Source organism: Filicampus tigris, chromosome 18, assembly GCF_054856515.1.
Source record: "Filicampus tigris isolate MCC_2025a chromosome 18, RoL_Ftig_1.0, whole genome shotgun sequence".
Taxonomy (NCBI): Eukaryota; Metazoa; Chordata; class Actinopteri; order Syngnathiformes; family Syngnathidae; genus Filicampus; species Filicampus tigris.
In genome coordinates, this window is record NC_141234.1 from 2,129,268 (window position 1) to 2,147,436 (window position 18,169).

The window sequence follows — 18,169 nt, forward strand, 5'->3', positions numbered from 1 at the left end:
ATGTGCCAACTTCGATTTTTGTGCAGTGTGTTCCAACTAAAATGAACTCAAGTTCAGTGCTATTCTTGGCTGAGCTTGTCTTGGTAATTTTAGAACAAATGTCTTTAATTGCCCTTTGAGTGTTTTTGAACATCAAATTACATACACTGACAAACAAAAGTGTCGTAAGATTGAGTGACTGAACACTGTTCTGAATTGCAAGGAACACTTTTTAAAAAAATGTTTTTCCATTTCTTTCCCGCATCTTACGCTTTTATCTGAATCTTGCATGTAAAGATTTTAAGTTATATGTTCAACAATATCAATGTAGATATGTTTAAATGTCACCTTATTTTATATTTTCCATTCATTTTATGATATATTGAAACCAATTGCTTAATTTGATATTTTCAAAACAAACAAAAAAAAGAATTGAGTTTACAAATCATATGGAAAAGTAAACATTTTCATACAGCGTTAACTCCCACAAGAAAGTCATTTTTTTCCATGATATACTTGTAATAAAGCCAGAATAATAATTCTTGCCCCAAATATAAATGCTTTTTCAAGAACAACAAAACAAAAAGTGCTCTGACACAAATTTCAAAAGTCAACAGATGAGGCGAGACAGTTCTGAAATCATTTATTCCCAGCACGTGTGCGTTTTGTGCGCATCACCAGCAAAGCACACACGTGCACACACCACAAGCAGAATCATTGACGTTTAGGTCGGACATGAAGAGTGGTTACCTCGCTCGCTAGGACACACAAACACGGCCCTTGTCGCTTATTATTTTCCAAACATTTTTACTGTGCTGTGTGGCGGAAAAGAGGAGGAGGAGGAGGAGGGGGATGATGATGATGTGGGCGAAGGACTACCGATTACACACACACGCACGCGCGCACACACACACACGCGCGCACACAGAGTTTGTGAGTTATCAGTGCAGGCTTGGTCTCATCTCAAAAGTAGGACAGGACAAGATAGGATGGGACGACGTCTGACGTCTTCTCCCGACTTCAACATGCAACATGTTCGTCATAGCCACAAATCTATGATCAAAACAGGGAGGGGGAACAAAAAAAAAAAAAAAAAACAACAACAACATGCACATTCACACGTTTAAAGAGGCAGACGCCTCATTTAGGAGGCTCGACTAAAAACTACACAGGATGTGCGTTGTTTTTTTTTTGTTTTTTGTTTTGTACTAAGGAGTTTTAGGCTCACACTGGAAAGAAAAGTATTATACTGAGGGAAATTAGTCAGGTTGTTTTCAATAGACAAAGTGCCCAAAACTTCAAAAAGTGTGTATATTTTGAGGGGAAAAATGTACTTTGTCATGTGACAAATTACATTTGAGGAAAACACGTTTTTTTGTGTTTATATTTCAATAAAATCATGAAGCAAAAAGTATGAGATAGTAATCTAATTTAGAGATTTAAAAAAAAAGTTATTTTTGATAAAAACTCACATTTTGGGGATTTTTTTTAAAAAGGGAAAAAGTAGTTTTGATGAAAAACCAGTACTGTACTCAAAGAATGAGATTATGCCACAAAAACTTTTGAGTTGTTTTTATATATATATTAAAAAAAAAAAAAGAATTGATGCACTTTTTGTTCTCAAAGAAATGAAACAATTTCTCCAAAAATGAAAACATTCTCGACTTAATTCTCCAAGTATCATTAGTGTTTAGTTTTTTTATTGTCAGTGTGGCCCAAACATTATAGAGATATTTTTGAGCTAATCGCTTTGCACTCGCTCTCTTTGTTGCCCTACACCCAAAAAAAACCTAACAAAAAGGACAAAATTCCGAGGATGGACGTGGAGCTGCCATTATGTCTGTAGGATGCCGCTGACGAGCTGCTCGTGCACACAAAACAAACAAACAAAAAGTGGTGACTCTCTCAAAAAGTATTTTTGGTCCTTTTTTTTCTTCTGGGATTGACCTGGTCTAACACAAGCGTTTTTTGAGGAACACAAAGCGACTAAAAAAAAGCGGCGAGTAACAGGCAGCGAGAGAGCAATCACACAAAAATGATTTGACGTACGTCCACATATTTAGTTTGCTGAGCACAGCTGGTCGATAACATTAAGACAACACCCCCCCCCCTTCTCTCGCTCTTCCCAATCAAGATGGCGAGCAAAACGGCGTCTGATACTGGCCTGCGTAAAATACATAAAAACATAAAGCCCGCCCCCTTAAAAAAAAAAAAAAGCTCTCCAGCCAGCACCTCTCTCCTCTTCCTGTGTTTTCAATATGAAACAATGGACACATCCCCCGCATGTCAGATTCTAACATTTTTACACGCCTCTGCTCTTTTGCCGTCCATTCGATTGAGAGCGGGGGGTGGGGGTGGGGGTGATTACTTGAAGGAAGGCGCAGGCAGAGACGGCCGTTCGGGCAGGGTTGGGGAGAGAATGGCTGACGGCGGTCCTGGCCTTACTTCAGGATGAGATGGAGTCCTTCGCCCTGCTCGTCTGCAAGAAGAGCAGCGGCGGCGTTCAAAGTGTTGCTGACGGTGCTCGAAAAAAAAAAAAAAAAAAAAAAAAAAAAAAGAAGACTCACCTTTGACTGTGCTGATGACAAAGCAGCTCTCGTCCGTCAAGTTGTACACCATCTGCACACATCGGTATATCGGGATTGTTACACACACACACAGTTACAATTATGTTGTATCATATTTTACTGCGATAAAGGAGTAGAAGAGGATGCCAATTGGCGATTAGCATGAGGCTAATGTTAATCGCGAGTTGCTAACTGGCTACGCTAGCACATTATGTATCGTCGGCCACATAGCATGATCGCCCGAGTCATTTTTCAATATTTGGGGGGAAAAAAAAGTCAAAATACAATTTGTAGAACACTCGTTGGTATTTTTATAAGTTTTTGTTACAATAATACAAAAAAAATACAGATGTGTGCTCTAAATATTGTTTTTTCTTGTATTTCCAAAATATTAATATTTGGCAGACGATATACCACGTAATATATTGTTAGGTCCATTGTTGGGTGCTAATTGTGATGCTAGCTAAGCTAAAGTGCTTTTATTTATGTTAGGTAATGGTTACATAAAATCTATAAAAACGTACATAGGTCATTGGAAAGTGATTCTTTTCAATGATTAAAATACAGAATGTGTGCTACACTACAATAATTTTGTGTAATTCTACCAAAATCATTTCGTAGTGATTTATATTTTGTATTGCCTGTGTGGGCTATAATGTCGATGATAAATACTCCTAGTACTAGAAAGATACTTTGAATAATAGAAGAACTTTGATTTTAAGGTTATATGATGGACAGAATAGATTGATAGTGATTATCGATTTTCTACACTTTGAATTAGAACTGATCTTGGATTCTGAACATTGAGTGGTTCAGTGGCGAGCCAAAACCCAGGAAAGTAAAATGGGTACTGCATGAAATCCTTAACTGAATCAAAAGCCAAAGAGAATCGAAATGATTTTGGGTAGCACTCTTCTATACACTACCGTGTTAGCTAGAAAAAAGTCCAAATTGTATGTTGGGACAAGGCAGTTTGAACTGTATGCAGTACAAGATTTTACCACTGGGTGTCAGTCTTGATCAAATCATTGCTGAGCTCTGGGACTTGCAGGCAGGCAAGCGTGCGTACCTGGTCGCTGAGCAGAATGTGGATGCCGGTGGGTCCTTGTCTGTACACCTGGTTTATGGTCCCCAGCGGGAGGCCGCACACACTGGCCATCTTGCGGATCAACTCGGCCGCCGTCAGCTCCTCCAGGTACAAAGCGTGGTACACTGTCAGGGCGGGGGGAAAAAGACAAAAGCGTTTAGCTCAAATGTGACAGCCCGCGCAAAAAAGTATCCTCACCGTGTAAACTGGGCGAGACGCCTTGTTCGCCATTTTCGCTGGTGGCGTGTCTCTCCAGAAGGGGGCTGTGCTGAGGGGATTCCTGACACACGTACACAGTCAACCGGGGACGCACGGACCTTAACGCACGCACACACACAGACGACACACGAAATGAACGCCGCTGTCACGACATAAGGCTCAAAGAGGTAAACACGAGCTCAGTGAGGCGAGAGAACATACTTTGATTTGAGTGCATTGAAGAGTCGGATTCCGTCCGCAGGACCGCAAATCTGGACCAGGTCGTCCCGGGTTAGCTTTAACAAATCAGAACCTGAACAAACAAAGTGAACAAATAAGCATTTACATAGCGCGGAAATTCTCATTGAGTGCCTCCGAGTCCGGTCTTCGTGAGCCCCTATCCAGTCACAATTCGTTTTTTTTTTTTTTTTAATAATCTTACACGTAAGAAATAAAAAATTAAAAAAAAAATCAAAACAAATAAAAAGTACATTAAAATGAAGCTAAAACTAACACGCCTGCTCTGAAACGTAATTAAAATAAACTAAATTAAAAAAAAACTCCAACAGAAAAAAACAGTCATGAATGTTTTTTTTTTTGGGGGGGTTAAGATAAAAATGTTCTTTCAGAGTTTCGGTTTGGGTTCCTCATTTCCGATTTGGGCCAAGAATTTTCATTTCGATGCATCCCTGATTGACACCATAATTAGCGGTCCGCGCATCCGTTTGTATTTACCTGAGAAGTGAGTGAAGAGTCGCGCGAAGGAGTTGAATCGGTTTTTCAGCAGCCATTTTTGTGTGTCCTGAATGGACGCAGCGGGACTCAACTGCTGCAAGGGAGACGCCGCAGAACATCAACACACACGTGTGTGTATATGCACATACACACACACACACTCCACTCAGACAAACCTCTGTACTGGCATGGCCGCCGGGTTCCGCCTGGTGATTGGGCGAGGACGAGTCGCTGGGGGAATATGAGGGCCGTCGGTGATTGCAGACGTCGAGCGGCACGGCGGCGACACGGGCTCCTTACCTGTCGGGTAGCGAGGAGGTGGTGGTGGTGGTGGTGGCGGCGGCGGCGGTGGCGTAGGTGGAGAGCGGCGTGGACGTGAAGGAGGGAGTAGCTGCCTGGTTGGGGGCCACGTAGGCGCTGTCCGGCCACGGGGAACACTGACCACCACAACAATTAGGCAACATTTACCGGAGCCCCGATGTAAATAAAAGCATGTGCACACCACACTGGCGCCACAATAAACCCAACATTTTACAGTTCAGGTTCAACTGAATGTAAAATATATTACTAATTAAAATCTAAACTTGTTTTTTGATCAAACATTTCAGAAAATTAAATCCACCCCCCCCCCCCCCCCCCAATCCCACATGCAATTTTTCACAAGGATGTACCGGACGGTGGTCCCCCCAAAAAGAAATAAAAAGAACATTTGTGAACTATAACACACGTATTCCATTTTTGAAGAAAACAAAACTAGTTCATTTTGAAATGAATTGAACTGGAAATTTGGGGATTAAATAACATTTTAAATATTTGAAACAATTATTAACTTCATTTAATTCATCAAAAAACATCATAAAATGCACCTAAAAAAAAAAAGATTTAATTTAATGAAAATCAAGAAATGTCAAGTGTATTATAATTGCGCATTATGTATAAAAAGAAATAAAATAAAAACAATGTAAACTTTTAATATGCATTAATAAAATAAGATTCCCCCCAAAACAACAAGTCTATTGTTTAAAAAAAAATAAATAAATAATAATAAAAATCTGAAAAATAAAATAGCGTAAAAATGTGTTCTGGAAACATTCGAACATGATGTTGACATAAAAAATTTGACTCACGCTTCCTCTCTTGGCCAAGGAGTCACCGCAGTCGGCCGGGAGCGTCCGCTTGCTGGACTTCTTCAGCTCGTGGTCGCCCGCTTCCTCGATGATGGGCTCCAGTCTCGTCTGCTTGACAGACAGGCGGGAAGTGATGCGGCGGGCGGGCGGGCGAGCGAGCGGGCGGGCGAGGGCCCGACCGAACTCAACTGACCTCGGACAGGATAGTGGTATCGTAAGAAGGCTGGTACTTCTCCTTCTCCTGAGCGCTGCGCTTCTCCATCTTCTCGCGGTCCGTCTTCTGCTTGCGATCCGCCCCTTTTGGCTAAAAAGGCGCAAACTTATGGCGTACAACTGAACTGAAAATGTTTTTCTCCGTTTTTTTCTTGAGGGGGGGTGACGAAAAACAATTGAGACAATGTGGTTGCACCGTGCACCCCACTAACATCGATCCCCGCCAGTGAGTACCTTGAAGACTTTGATTTGGCAGGAGGCCGAGTGCAGGTGCTCGGCGTAGTCGCCGGCGTCCCCCGGCGCAAAGGTGTCGATCTGGATCCTGAAGGGGACGCCCTTCTCGCCGCCGTGCTTGCGCGGCGTGAACTCGGTGCTGATGCAGTGAACCTGCGCGCGGGCCGGAGGCAAAGCCAAACCGGAAAAACCACACCACACGCTTAGATGATTGAATCGAGGAAGTTGAACAGATCTCCATCAAATGTTTTCAAAGAAGTATTTAAGTTTATTGAAAAGAAAAAAAAAAAATAAATCCCATTAACCACAAAAAGAAATTAAAATGAAAGAATTATATGATTAAAGAACTATTCAGATTACTAAAGAATAATAAAATGGATAACTAATCATAAATAAAGTCATTGTCCATTTTAGCAGCTCAGCAAAATAAAATAAAAAATTACCCCCAAATTATCTTAGTGTGAAAATAACTCAAAATATCTTACGTCATCTGCATTTTCTAATGAAAACATTTAATTCAGTCTTTCCAAGGATGTGCCGGTGAATTTAAATAAATCAAGTTGATTTTGAAATCAACCTAAAAACACATCCATTTTAAAAATTGTACGCATATGGAATTTAATCTATCCATCTAAATTACTATACCCCCCCTCCCAAAAAAACCCCACAAATCAAGTTCATTCTAAAAGCTTTTTTCCACAAACTCCACAATTGGCGACTGTTTTACCTGCACGAAGACGGACGCTCTCTTGTTCAAGTCCCACAGGAACTCGGCGGCGTTGAGCTGGGAGGGGTGCGTCTTGGGCTCCACGATGCCCACCGACATGGGAATATCTGTCGCACGCACACGCACACACCTCAGAACATCCCCTCAAATACCACCCCCACACACTTTTGCTGCAGCGCGTGGTTACCGATATCCAGTAAACGGTCGCCGGGGCGATTCCACTTCCATCCCTCCAGCTGCTGGTGTTCCGTGTACTGAAGCCGCCGGTCGTGGAACACAACACGCACTGTGCTCTACACACACACACGCGCACACACACACGTCGTCTGTGTTATACAAATGACTACCGGATGCACGCAAGGCTTGAAATAAGCGGTTTTGCATTGTTGTTTATAACACCATTAAAACACAAAACACCAAGCAGGCGGCATGTATGCGTCAAAACGCAGAGCTGCCAAATGTGACGGACCAAAATTGTACTACCTTCACCATCTTGTTGGTGAGTTCCGGTAACTCGCCAGGCTTCCTGTTGTCCAACATGCGCACCTCGTAAGACTGGCCTGCAAAACAGACCCAAATTCGTTTTTTACCCCCCCATTTCATTTATAAATCAAATTACAACAAAAAAAAAATGTCGAATTTGTCATTCCCGACGACTGCTCGGGAAACTCTGCTCTAAGGGGGTTTGCTAGGGTTGGAAGTGGCGATCAATGTTGAAGAGAACTAGGAGGACCTTGGTTGAGGTACGTGAGCGTCTCGTCGTGCAGCTTGACGGCGGGCGAGGTGGCGGCGCACAGCACATACTGGAATGGGGGGTTCTTGCTCTCGCTTTCTGGGGGGAGGCTGGAGTCCTCCTGCTTGAAGATAGGCAGGGCCAGCACATCGCTGAAAAACAGGAGACGAGGGTGACAGGGGGGGAAAAAAAAAACGACCGGTCTCATTGGGGTGGATCAAAACAAATTTGAAATGAATACTAAATGAAAAAAAAAAAAAAAAAATCTGTCAGTAATGAAATGGAACAACCTCTCAACGTCAACTCTGGCCTAAATATGTTTCCAAATACATGTGTTCCTGCATTGAGTAATGAAAGAAAAGCTTTGTAGAAATAATTTTGAACCGAACGCTCAATGAGCAGAACAAATTTCCGTGCCATTAGAAAGTGATAGAAGACTTCCCGCTCACTGGTCCCGCCACCTTTTCCTGAAACCAACAAGCGAGTGAGGCTCCAGAATTAATGGAATGGATCGTTTGCCATTTTAGGAGAAACCATCGATCACGTACAGACCCCCCCCCCCCCCCCCCCCCCTTCGTGTCATTATCTATGCATGAGACGGTCGTGGGATAAATGGACGAGCTCGTCCACAGATAACCCAAGCGCTTGTTGTTTGGTGATCTTGTTTGGAATTCAGACGCCTGTGAGGACTCTTGCTAACAGTCTTGTTGACATTCTTTGAGAACACACAACAACTGGTTGGAGCCCATTTGAGTGCAAAGTTTTTGGGAGGTGGACAAAGTCATACGTACAACTTGCGATAAAGCAAATGCGCTTTACCGCTTAACTGTGCAAAATGATTCCGACGGTGAGCATTCTCGTTTCAAATTCGAGATGCAACGTTAGGGCTTTACGTTGAGTAATACCTACAACTCGAGAATGGGCAATTACGGGTTACCGAATAACCATGCAAACATTTCAGACTTTTGTGTAACTGATTTAAAATGTAGTTATATTAAAATGCCATTTTGCATCTGACTGCCCATCATAGACTGTTGTTTTTCTTTGCTTTACCAAAACTAATTTTCATAGTTTGACTTTCAGTGGAGACAGAAAAACTGGCCAAAATGCTAACCTCTTTGCCAGCTTATCTTTGAATTGCAAAACTTGAAGGGTTCATGATTTATCCTTTTTTTTTTTTCTTTCAAAACAACCTTTTAAAAATACCAAACAAAGCTAAACTCATGCAGCTTCAGAATATCCGTATTTATTATTGTACGACAATTAAGGCTACGTCTACAATGTGTTTTTTGACGGGACAACCAATGTTTCCAAAAACCTCCAAACCTTTTGAGACGAATTTGTTTGTGTGGCTGCTTGTTGCTATAAAAGAACATTTATAAACTAATATTGTTTTCGCTCATTTTGTGTTCATCAAAACGCTCCAAGATGGCGGCCCGACGTCTCAGTTTTGAGCCAGACTAGCCTGGACAACCGCGGCGCCTTCCAGAAACACCCGACGAGCCGAGATGTCCTGACCAGATGTCGTCCGCCTCGACCCCCCACCCAAACGCGGACTCGGAACAAGCTCGCCAAACACGCCGCCGCCGACGAGATAAACGCAGCTGCGGACAGATGGTGGAAGGTGGGGGGGTGCTGATAAGTACACGTGTGTGCGTCAAGCAAATCATTAACGCGCTAATGCAGGCGTCCCCAACCACGCGGCCTCGGACCTCCCTGTGTCAATTTGGCACCGGGACACACAGACGGCTAAAACCAAAAATATTTGGCGTTGCACTATTAGATGGGAGGCGGCTCACATGTCTGGTATGAAGGTGCGTCAAGAAGGGAGGAATGCTCAGGAGTGAGCTTAAGGAACTCGGAAGTGGTGCGATAAAGAGAACTCCTCAGTGTCAACAAGACGCTTTCGTCAAAATACCGCAAGCATCAAGAAATACAGACTTATATTTACAGCATATTGCTTGCCAAGGTGAAATTGGTCAGTTTTGGGGGGGTGGATCTGTCTCTTGTTCAGTTGCCTGCCCTACGCACATCTGGTTGAGCACTTATTCCATATCCATGGTATCCAACTGTGTCTTACTAGTAACGTTTTTCCCAATACTACATCGGCTCTACTAGTCAGTTCAGTTGCCTACAAAGTGTGTAGTAGCACGAGTAAAACAACTGAATGTTAACAGTGAGGCAAAACCATGCACTAGTTGACACCTGTTTGTTACCCGTGACATATAGTTAGTATGTACAGTCACCTTTTTATTCACTACTTGTGCCACATGTAGCCGAATAGTGTGCAAATAAATCTAGCAAGTAAACTACTGTGTCCAACTAGTAGGCACATGTCATTCACTCGTAGTCTCCTGGACCCTTCTGGTAGCACTATACTACCCGCTACTAATTGTGCCGCACTTGTGACGTGTAGTTTTCTTACTAATGAGCAAAAACGTCATGCAACAGTGGAAAGGACATTAGTAAGACACACTTGTTTACTGCTGCACTTAATTTGCTTACTAGTAAGGGAAAAGGGCGTACTAGCAGTACATGGACACCTGAATAAGCGCTCAAACGGCGTTATGGAAGCTACTAGTGTTTCACATGCCTACTAGTTGGACCCTGTAGTGTAACTAGTGCAGCACAGTAAGGATGACTTTTATACTAGGAGGCCAAAAGTAGCACTAGTGTGTGTGTTGCAGGGATGTGGGGTTACTAGTAAGACACAGTACTATTGGTGAGGACAAAGAGCAGGACATAGTGGATGCGGATTAAATGCTCCAACGGCTGTCCATCGTGTCCCGGTCTAACCTCATGCTGTAGGCTGCCGCCCCCAGCTCCTGGCCGATGCCCGAGAGGCTGGCGTCGAAGTCGTGCACCAGCCCCGACTCGATGGTGGCGTCGTCGATCTTGAGCACCCAGGCCATGGGCCCTAGATCCTTGTCCTCGGCTTCCACTTGGGGGGCCGCCAGCTTGTTGCTTCGGGTGGGGTGGGGGGCGAAGACGACGACGACCGGGGGACTTGAGGACGAAGAGGGGGAGGACGAGTTCGGAAGTCCGCCCGGCCTCTTTCTCTCTCGACGAGGGAAACTTGTCCTAGCCTAGCTGGCTAGCCAGCCGAATCCGATCGAGACGCAACGTATCTCCATAACTCTCCACTTTAAGGGTGAGGGGGCTACATTAGCTCTGGTGGGGAGGAACAAAGTGCTCGTTCGGGGCCGCCACAATGTGAAGTTTATACCCCCGAAATGACGGTCGTGACTCGGAGGAAGAAGAAGGCGAGGACGGCGAAGCTCACATGCTAACGGTGGCTAGGCTAGGCTAGCTCCAGGAGAGGGACGCTTCCTCCTCCCGGGCTCGTCTTGCTCTTTGTCACCGCCACACAAGCTCCCGAATCGGCCAAGCAGTGTTAGCTAGTGGAAACCAAACGGGAAAGGGATATATGTTTGTGGGTTATTTCCCCCGCACAGCTGTTGCTACCTAGCGGGGCTCGCTAGCACCAACTTCCAGTCGCGTTTGAGTCAATGTCCGGGATGCTTGTCGCACCACCCGCGGCCGCTCCAATCACCAGGCTGGCTCGCAGCCCTGTCCTCGCCGCCGCGGTCCTTGAGCCCAAACCCAAAGAGACGCACAGCCGGGCATCAACATGGCTCCCCCAGCGTCCGCCCCGTCGCTCGCTTTGCGGAATCCGCACTGTGAGGTGCTGCCCCCCGCCGTTCCTCCGCCGTACCCTCGCCAGCCTCAGCCTAAATTACGAGGCTCTCGCCAGCCAATCCGCGTGCGTCTGCTGCGGTTGCTCAACCAATCAGAGGCGTCTGTGCTTCCGTCATTGTCAACCACGGCCCGCCCCCTTTCCTAACGAACACACTTGCAAGTTGACAGCGCAGCCTTTTAGAGGGGAGTTTTCTGTCATAAACTTATTTCTTTCAAGTTGAAATCAACAAGTCGACAGCCGGACTCGTCGTTGTGCATTTTAACCCCACCAAATATCAGAGAATATGAAAGAAATATGACAAAAGCAAGATTAAAACGAGAGCAAATTGAGAATGTGATCATACCGTCGGTGACTTCCGTCGCGTCGCTGCTGCAGCAGCGTGCGGAAGTTCTCGGTGCACGGTTGCCAGAACAGCATCGAGTCCCGCGGTGGTGGCCTCACACCCGGTAGCGAAATCAAGCCGGCCCGGTATGGCGGCCCGACTCCGAACATGGGCTCATGACAGCGCTGGTTGACAGGGTCAACACAGGTGCTTCTGCTGGTCCTCCCCTCTCGTCAATGATTGATCCGAGCGGACCATGGACGAGGCTTGCGGTCAAAGTGTGGAGATGGGGGGGGGTTGTGGGGTGTTGTCCATGCTATTTTAGCTCAGAGGGGGCAGGGACACCCGCCTCGTTGCATAATAAGCATAAGAATAAAAAAGAACACAGCTGACAACACGAAGCAATTCGACAGCCTCCATCGATGTATGTTCTCGGAATGTGACAATTTATCACATTTCAAAATATGCATTTTTAACTTCTTTAAACCTTCTGTTGTTTTTGGCTCTTGTTCAACCATACAAATTATTTGGGGAATTTTTGTTTTTAATTAAGAAAGAAATGGAAAACACAATATCCCCCAAACTTTAAAAGTTAAATGCCAGAAGGTTAAAAAAATAACTTAATGGTTAATATACTACCTCATATACATTAATAGCACATTACATGCTTTTTTTTTCCTGTTTTAAAATATATAGATTATATAAAAATACATAACACTCCTGTTGTCGAGTAAAAATCAGAGGGCGGGGGAAACATTTTTTTTTCCATCCCGTTGGCCTTTATTAATAAAAAAAAAAAAAAGTTAACGCATTGACCACTTCAGATGGAAAAGGTCTAGAAGACATGTTGAAAAATTATTTTATTTCCTTTGCTGTTCTTTTTAAGGATGCCTCTGGAAGAGTTGGAAGATGTGGCTGGGGAGAGGGAAGTCCGGGCTTTCCTGCTGGAGCTGCTGCCTCCGCCGCGACCCGACCCCAGATGAGCAGTAGATAATGGATATAGTTCCACATAATTTGGGATGATTAGATGTACATGTACATTGGTCCAATTCAACCAAGAACACGCGAGGGTTAATCTGTAATGAATTCAGAGTTCTATCAAGTTTCTGCAGTAGAATTGAACAAAACAATGACGATCTGTACAAGTTCTTTATTGTGTTGTAAGCACAGCTTTGGAAATACACAGGACGCAGGGGGGAAGCCAACGGGGGAATAAGACAACAGTGGACAAACTAGGAGGTTACATGACTGCAAAAAGACAAGCCAAAGTGACATGTTTGATTCTGTAAAAGAATACAAATAATCTACAAGTGTAAAGTGAGTGAGGCTGTTGCGGGGGGTGAGTGAAAAAAAAAAATGTGCACACCCCCATGGAGGACTATTTGGGATATTCCTTTTTTTTTTTAATATAAGATACATATCAACTATGTCGAATTATGAAAGGGCCGGACATTTTGTTCACATTCGTTAAAAAAAAAAACAAAAAAACAAAACCTAACCAACATTTTAGAACTCGGATAGAAGAACCCCAAAAATATAATGACGAGTCATGCATAGCCAAGCACGTCTGCTTGTGTACCGCTTATGACTTTTGTTATCTTTTGTGCAGGTCAGCACCTTTTGGACTCAATTCTAATTATAACATAAAAATGAGCGTCAATAGATCCTTTGAGCCAATGAGGAGGCGGGAACAGGACGGACATTTTCTTCATCATCCTTGAGTGACAGGCATTTCCCAATGCAGGCCACACAAGGCGCTGCTTCCCCTATAGGCCGTCCGACGGTGGTTCGCTGCCGCTGGAGCCTGACTGGGCGCGCTTGATGTACAAGTTTAGCAGCTTCAACTGAAATGGACAAAAAAAAAAAAAGGCTTTTTGTCAACCAAAAGACTTGCATTGGGAGCATCTCTGATGGGTCATTTGAATCACATTGATGTTGTAGCTGCTTTTATTTTGCAAGGGTTCCAGTTTCTAATCATTTTTGGTGGGTTGTTAGGACTGCCACACCAGCCCAACCTTTTGTGAACCAAATCCTTTGATTTGGATCTGATCTTAAATTTTGCTAGGGTGAACTTGGATTTGGAACGTGGCTCATTTGGCGCTGCCATTACTTTGGTGGGTTTCTACTCCCTGTTCCTGTCTCACCTTGCTGCTGGAGAGCTGACTGAGGTGCGGCTTGAGGTCCTCGCCGATGACGGCGTAGATGGCCACCAAACAGAAGACGCAGGCTTTCCTCACGCTGCTCTCAGAGTTGTCGTAACCCTGTTGACCACACACAAACGTGGCGCTATTAGTCGGCATTTTATTCCTCCCCCCCCCCCCCCCAAATAAAAATGTTCCTCCATTCCCCCGTCACCTGTATAAGTCCCGGCACGATCTCAGGCAGCAGTCCGCCAAGGCCGTCGCGGGGGATCCTCTCCACCACCTTGGTCTGCATCTTGATGGCGGCCAGGTTGATGGGGTAGTCGGCCGACTGGATGATGGGGCACAGGACCTTTATGCACTGCTCGGGGCTGATAGACAGCGCCAGCATGGCCGCCGTCTCTTCGGCCGCCCGTACCACCTGCGGACAACACCGACACATGAATGACAATTGTACTAATCTCCTGCTGCATTGTGTACCGTCGTTAGTGCTCCCGTTATATCACCCACTTTAAAGCAATCATTTCTTTGTTTTTTGTTTGCCTTCAGCTAAGTACCACTTGCGTCACACCGTGTTGGGCAGCACTGAGGTCAACGTTGAGCTCCATAAATGAGTCCTTTGCACATTGTTTACCTCCTTGTGGGGGTCTTTGTGCGCCTCCAGGGCCTTCATGATGGTGAGCTCGGCGTAGTTCTTGAACCTCCACGGCTGCTTGCTGAGAATCTCCCGCAGGACCCGCAGAGCCAGCGTGCGGATCACGTGCTGGAGGAGGGAAAGTGGCATGAAAAAAACATGAACAATCAATCGAAGCCGAATCGTACTTCAATTAAATTATGAAAATGAAATATTTAGGTGTCAATAATTCTATGAAATGTATCACACCGCTAGGAATCAAAAACATGTATTTTACATATTTGTAAGAGCTCATTTACATGATGAATAAATCATATATAGCTATTTTAACTATGAAAATAAAATATTTTGTTATGTTCGCAATTAACGTACATTAAGATCGAAGAATTCCGCGTCATTTCTCAGGATGACGACTCAAATGTAAGAGTTTTTCAGGATGCCAGAACACTTGATCCGTCCCGCCGTGCAATTGGAAAAACCAAATGCAACCTCCGTAAAAGCTCTCCCGAGTCCGTCTGGGGCCTACCTCTCGGTCGCTCATGGTCTCCAGCAGCAGCAGCAGGATGGTCTTGAAGTGCTCGTCCCACACCTGCAGCGTGTTGGCGTGGATGAGCTTGAGCAGCTCGCTGAGCGCCGCCTTGCGCTCCTCCACACGCTCATTATGATTGGACAGCTCCTTCAGCAGCTCACCCATCAACTCCGACTGGTCCAGGCCGCCTTCTGCCGACACGCAAAATGGAGACGTAAACAAAACGGGCGGCGCTGTACAACAGACTTTCTTCCCTACTGCAAACAGTTTCATGGATCAGAATGCTTAATTTTGAGCCGTGAAAAAAAAAAAAAAAATTGGTTCAAATCAGTACATTGCTTTCCCCTTTTTACCATCCGCAAGTCGCTCCGAGTCGTCCATGCTGCCATCTTTGCGCCCGGGCTTGTAAGGAGAGTCCGAAAAGAGTTTGCGGGCTCCCCGGGGACTGGAGGAGAGCAGGGGTGTGTTGAGGAGAGAGGTCTTGTTGTCCAGAGCCGTGCGTCCGCCGTCGGCGGGGTCGGGCGCTCGGCCGTCCATGACACCGCTGCCCCCCTCTTGCAGCTGGTCGTTCATGTCCTCTTGGCTGCGCACGCTGAAGTTCTGAATGGCTTCAGTGACGCCCTTCAAAGAGCTGTAGATGTCCTCCGAGTTCATGTTCTCCGTGTCGTAGTCGAATGCACTGCAAAGCACGCGCCAAGAAAAGTCAGCCCGAGCAGGTGTCATGTAGACAGGCCAAAGTAGAAGAAATCATCCGAGAATCAGAATCTAATTTATTAATGGCCACACAACAGAGTTGGTGGAATTTGTTTTCAGTACAGCAGTAAGGGTCACATTTCTCAGAAAAGGTCTGAAAGATGAACAAAACTTTGGGGACGCAGACATCATGCATTGCGTGAGTGAAGTTGACACTAAAAATATTAAATTGTTGATATTAGGAGCAGATAATTATTGATTTCTATTTTAGCAATTTATAAATAATTTACTTCAATTGGTTGGAATATTGTTAGTAAAACAATACTGATTTTGTTTTCTAAAGTTACAATTTTTTAATTAAATCAAATTCTACTGGTCAAAAATATAATAAAATAAATCATTAAAAATTTTTTTTTTAACTAGAATTAATAAAGTATTAAAAGTAAATCACAACCTAATTAATGCATACAATTTATTATAGTAAAATACTTTTTGGATTAAATTAAAATGACAACTAAAATAAAAAATACATTTTTCATCATTTATTTTGTTTATTAATTGTCCAAGTTATCACATTCTACTTTAAATCCTAATAACATTTTCATTTGCTATTGTAATACAAATTTAAACAATTTGCTATATTTGTGATTATATCACTGTGGAATTAAGACTTTCATACATTTAAATTATTGTAACTCAATAATTTAAGTGATATATTTGAATGTTAAGATAAAATAATTTGCAAATTAAATCAATTTAATTTTACATTAATTTAAAATTAATTTCATAATTTACTGTTAACTCAAATTTGCATATAAAATAACCTTTTCAATGATATGTTCATTTATATATTTTCATACTTCTTAAGTTTCATACAATTTAATGCTAATTTAACACATTAAATGTTTACAGTTAAAAAAAAAATGTATTAAATGATTACATCAAAAAATGTAACTTTCACTTTCTCAACTATGACTATTTTTAAAATGGGCTTAAATCAAACATTTTACTTCTCCCCAGATGATGGATTATTGCGGCAGGGGACTTGTGTGTTACCTTGGTGAGGGGGTGTTCTGCGAAGTGTTGGTGGGGGACGTCACCGGGCTGGACCAACTGGCCGGAGAGCGAGGGGTATGTCGGTTCAGAGGGCTGCCTATCGTCGCCTGGTGGGGGGTGGGGGGTAAGGTCATGAGACCAATGCAAGCTTTTGGGTAGCGTGACGTAGCGAGAACTGGAGCCGCGCGGCACGTCACCTGGGCGACGTTGCCCGTGTTCTTCAGGTGGTTCTGGAGGAGCTTGGTGGCTCCGTCCTGGAAGGTCTTGGGCAGCGCTGCCAGCAGCATGGTAAACTCGGGCGTGTTGAGCTGGAAGAGGGCGATCAGCACCGCCTGGGCCGCCTGCGACGCCACAAAGCACATCATGTAGAACAGAGGCAACGCACAACTTCCCGGGAACGGAGGCGGGGGGTCCCGCGCACCTTTCTGACATCCGAGCTCTTCGGGTCGGTGGTCCAGGTGATGATGCGCGAGACGGCCAGCCGAGTCTCGCTGGAGTTGATGAAGTCGGGAGCTTCCATTTGCTGCGTCAGAGTCTCGATGTAGCGCAGAATGGCCACCTTGACCTGCCACGACACATAATGACGCACAAGTTTAGTTTGGGAGGCCCCATTGTGCAACAGGAAAAATATTCAACCACAGTGGCAGGTCTGAAAATCAAAGAACTGATCTGACGGGGGGTTGGGTCAGTTTCCAACAAGGTGACTTCGAGTTTTGTGTTTTATGACATTTTTGTCATTGAATGGAGTGGCAAAGTCGCCCACCTGTCAAGTGCATGATTTTCAGAAAATGGGAGACTTGCTGTGTCCTTGCCAGCATGGCTTCTTGAGACTTTTGTGGATCTACTTAAAGGCGTGTCTGCCAGATTTCATGCTAAGTGACATCTAGGGCTGAATTTGTAGCCATTGGACAAAGTCCCATGGGCAAGATTGCCTTTGAAGGATTGCAGGAAATGGCCAAATTGACCCTAAAATGGCCTCCGCTTTGAGTCAAAATTCTTTATCTTTTTTTGGTATGTCTTCTTGTGACTTTTTTTGTGGGTCAACTTGTGATGTGCCAACCAAATTTCATGGTCCCCAAGTGTACGGGGAACACCACAAATTCCCCCTGAATGACTTTAGCGCGGCACACTGTTGCTCCCCCCCGGAGCGCACTGACCTGGCAGGAGCGTCTCCAGGCGGCGGCCTGCTCGTCTAGCGAGCAGGCGTGGCGCCGTGCCCTGGGGGGGAACAATTTTACCCCGGACCCTCCCCTGCTGCGCCCGCAACACGAGCTCCGCACAGGCTTCAGAGAGAGAGAGGAGAAGCACGGCGTCAGGTCAGCGTAGTGTGAGGAGGAGGTTTGGAAGAGGAGGATCGTTGCGGGCTAGGCGGGTGTGGTGGGGGTGGCGCCAATAGACGCCATCTATGCTGTGCCGCTAAGTGGAAACTTTCAATGCAGCGAGGCTTAAAGTTAGCACAAGCGGTGCACTGACTTAGTGTATATCAAATTGTCT

General features: G+C 44.7%; 2 protein-coding genes across 19 annotated transcripts in view; both read right to left on the reverse strand.

The window, feature by feature from the left end:
- Positions 1-607: 607 nt before the first annotated feature.
- On the reverse strand, positions 608-11,882 carry ubp1 (upstream binding protein 1). 3 transcript variants are annotated; one of them, XM_086014937.1, is made up of 17 exons: positions 11,090-11,319; positions 10,397-10,998; positions 7,601-7,752; positions 7,351-7,427; positions 7,055-7,160; positions 6,868-6,974; positions 6,141-6,293; positions 5,887-5,997; positions 5,694-5,801; positions 4,867-5,003; positions 4,743-4,797; positions 4,567-4,660; positions 4,054-4,144; positions 3,832-3,950; positions 3,616-3,758; positions 2,547-2,598; positions 608-2,458 (listed from the first exon to the last, which is right to left on the reverse strand). In XM_086014937.1, the coding sequence occupies exons 2-17, from the start codon at positions 10,510-10,512 to the stop codon at positions 2,421-2,423; spliced, it is 1,659 nt and encodes a 552-aa protein (XP_085871063.1). In that variant the 5' UTR covers positions 10,513-10,998; positions 11,090-11,319; the 3' UTR covers positions 608-2,420. The 3 variants fall into 3 exon arrangements, with proteins under 3 accessions (XP_085871063.1, XP_085871061.1, XP_085871062.1); XM_086014935.1 differs by lacking the exons at positions 10,397-10,998; positions 11,090-11,319 and adding an exon at positions 11,644-11,882; XM_086014936.1 differs by having other exon boundaries at positions 10,397-11,319.
- Positions 11,883-12,757: 875 nt separating this feature from the next.
- clasp2 (cytoplasmic linker associated protein 2) overlaps positions 12,758-18,169 on the reverse strand; it is a 37,412-nt gene continuing 32,000 nt past the window's right edge. For 15 of the 16 annotated variants that reach the window (XM_086013945.1, XM_086013953.1, XM_086013940.1 and 12 more), the window contains 4 exons: positions 17,097-17,240; positions 16,873-17,016; positions 16,676-16,782; positions 15,383-15,605 (listed from right to left, as the gene is read on the reverse strand). In XM_086013945.1, the coding sequence (XP_085870071.1) occupies positions 15,537-15,605; positions 16,676-16,782; positions 16,873-17,016; positions 17,097-17,240 (464 nt within the window). In that variant the 3' untranslated portion in view covers positions 15,383-15,536. Of the gene's footprint in view, positions 13,467-13,766; positions 13,884-13,977; positions 14,185-14,397; positions 14,527-14,923; positions 15,118-15,279; positions 15,606-16,675; positions 16,783-16,872; positions 17,017-17,096; positions 17,241-18,169 lie in introns of those variants that run through there. The other variant, XM_086013955.1, reaches the window with a different exon arrangement.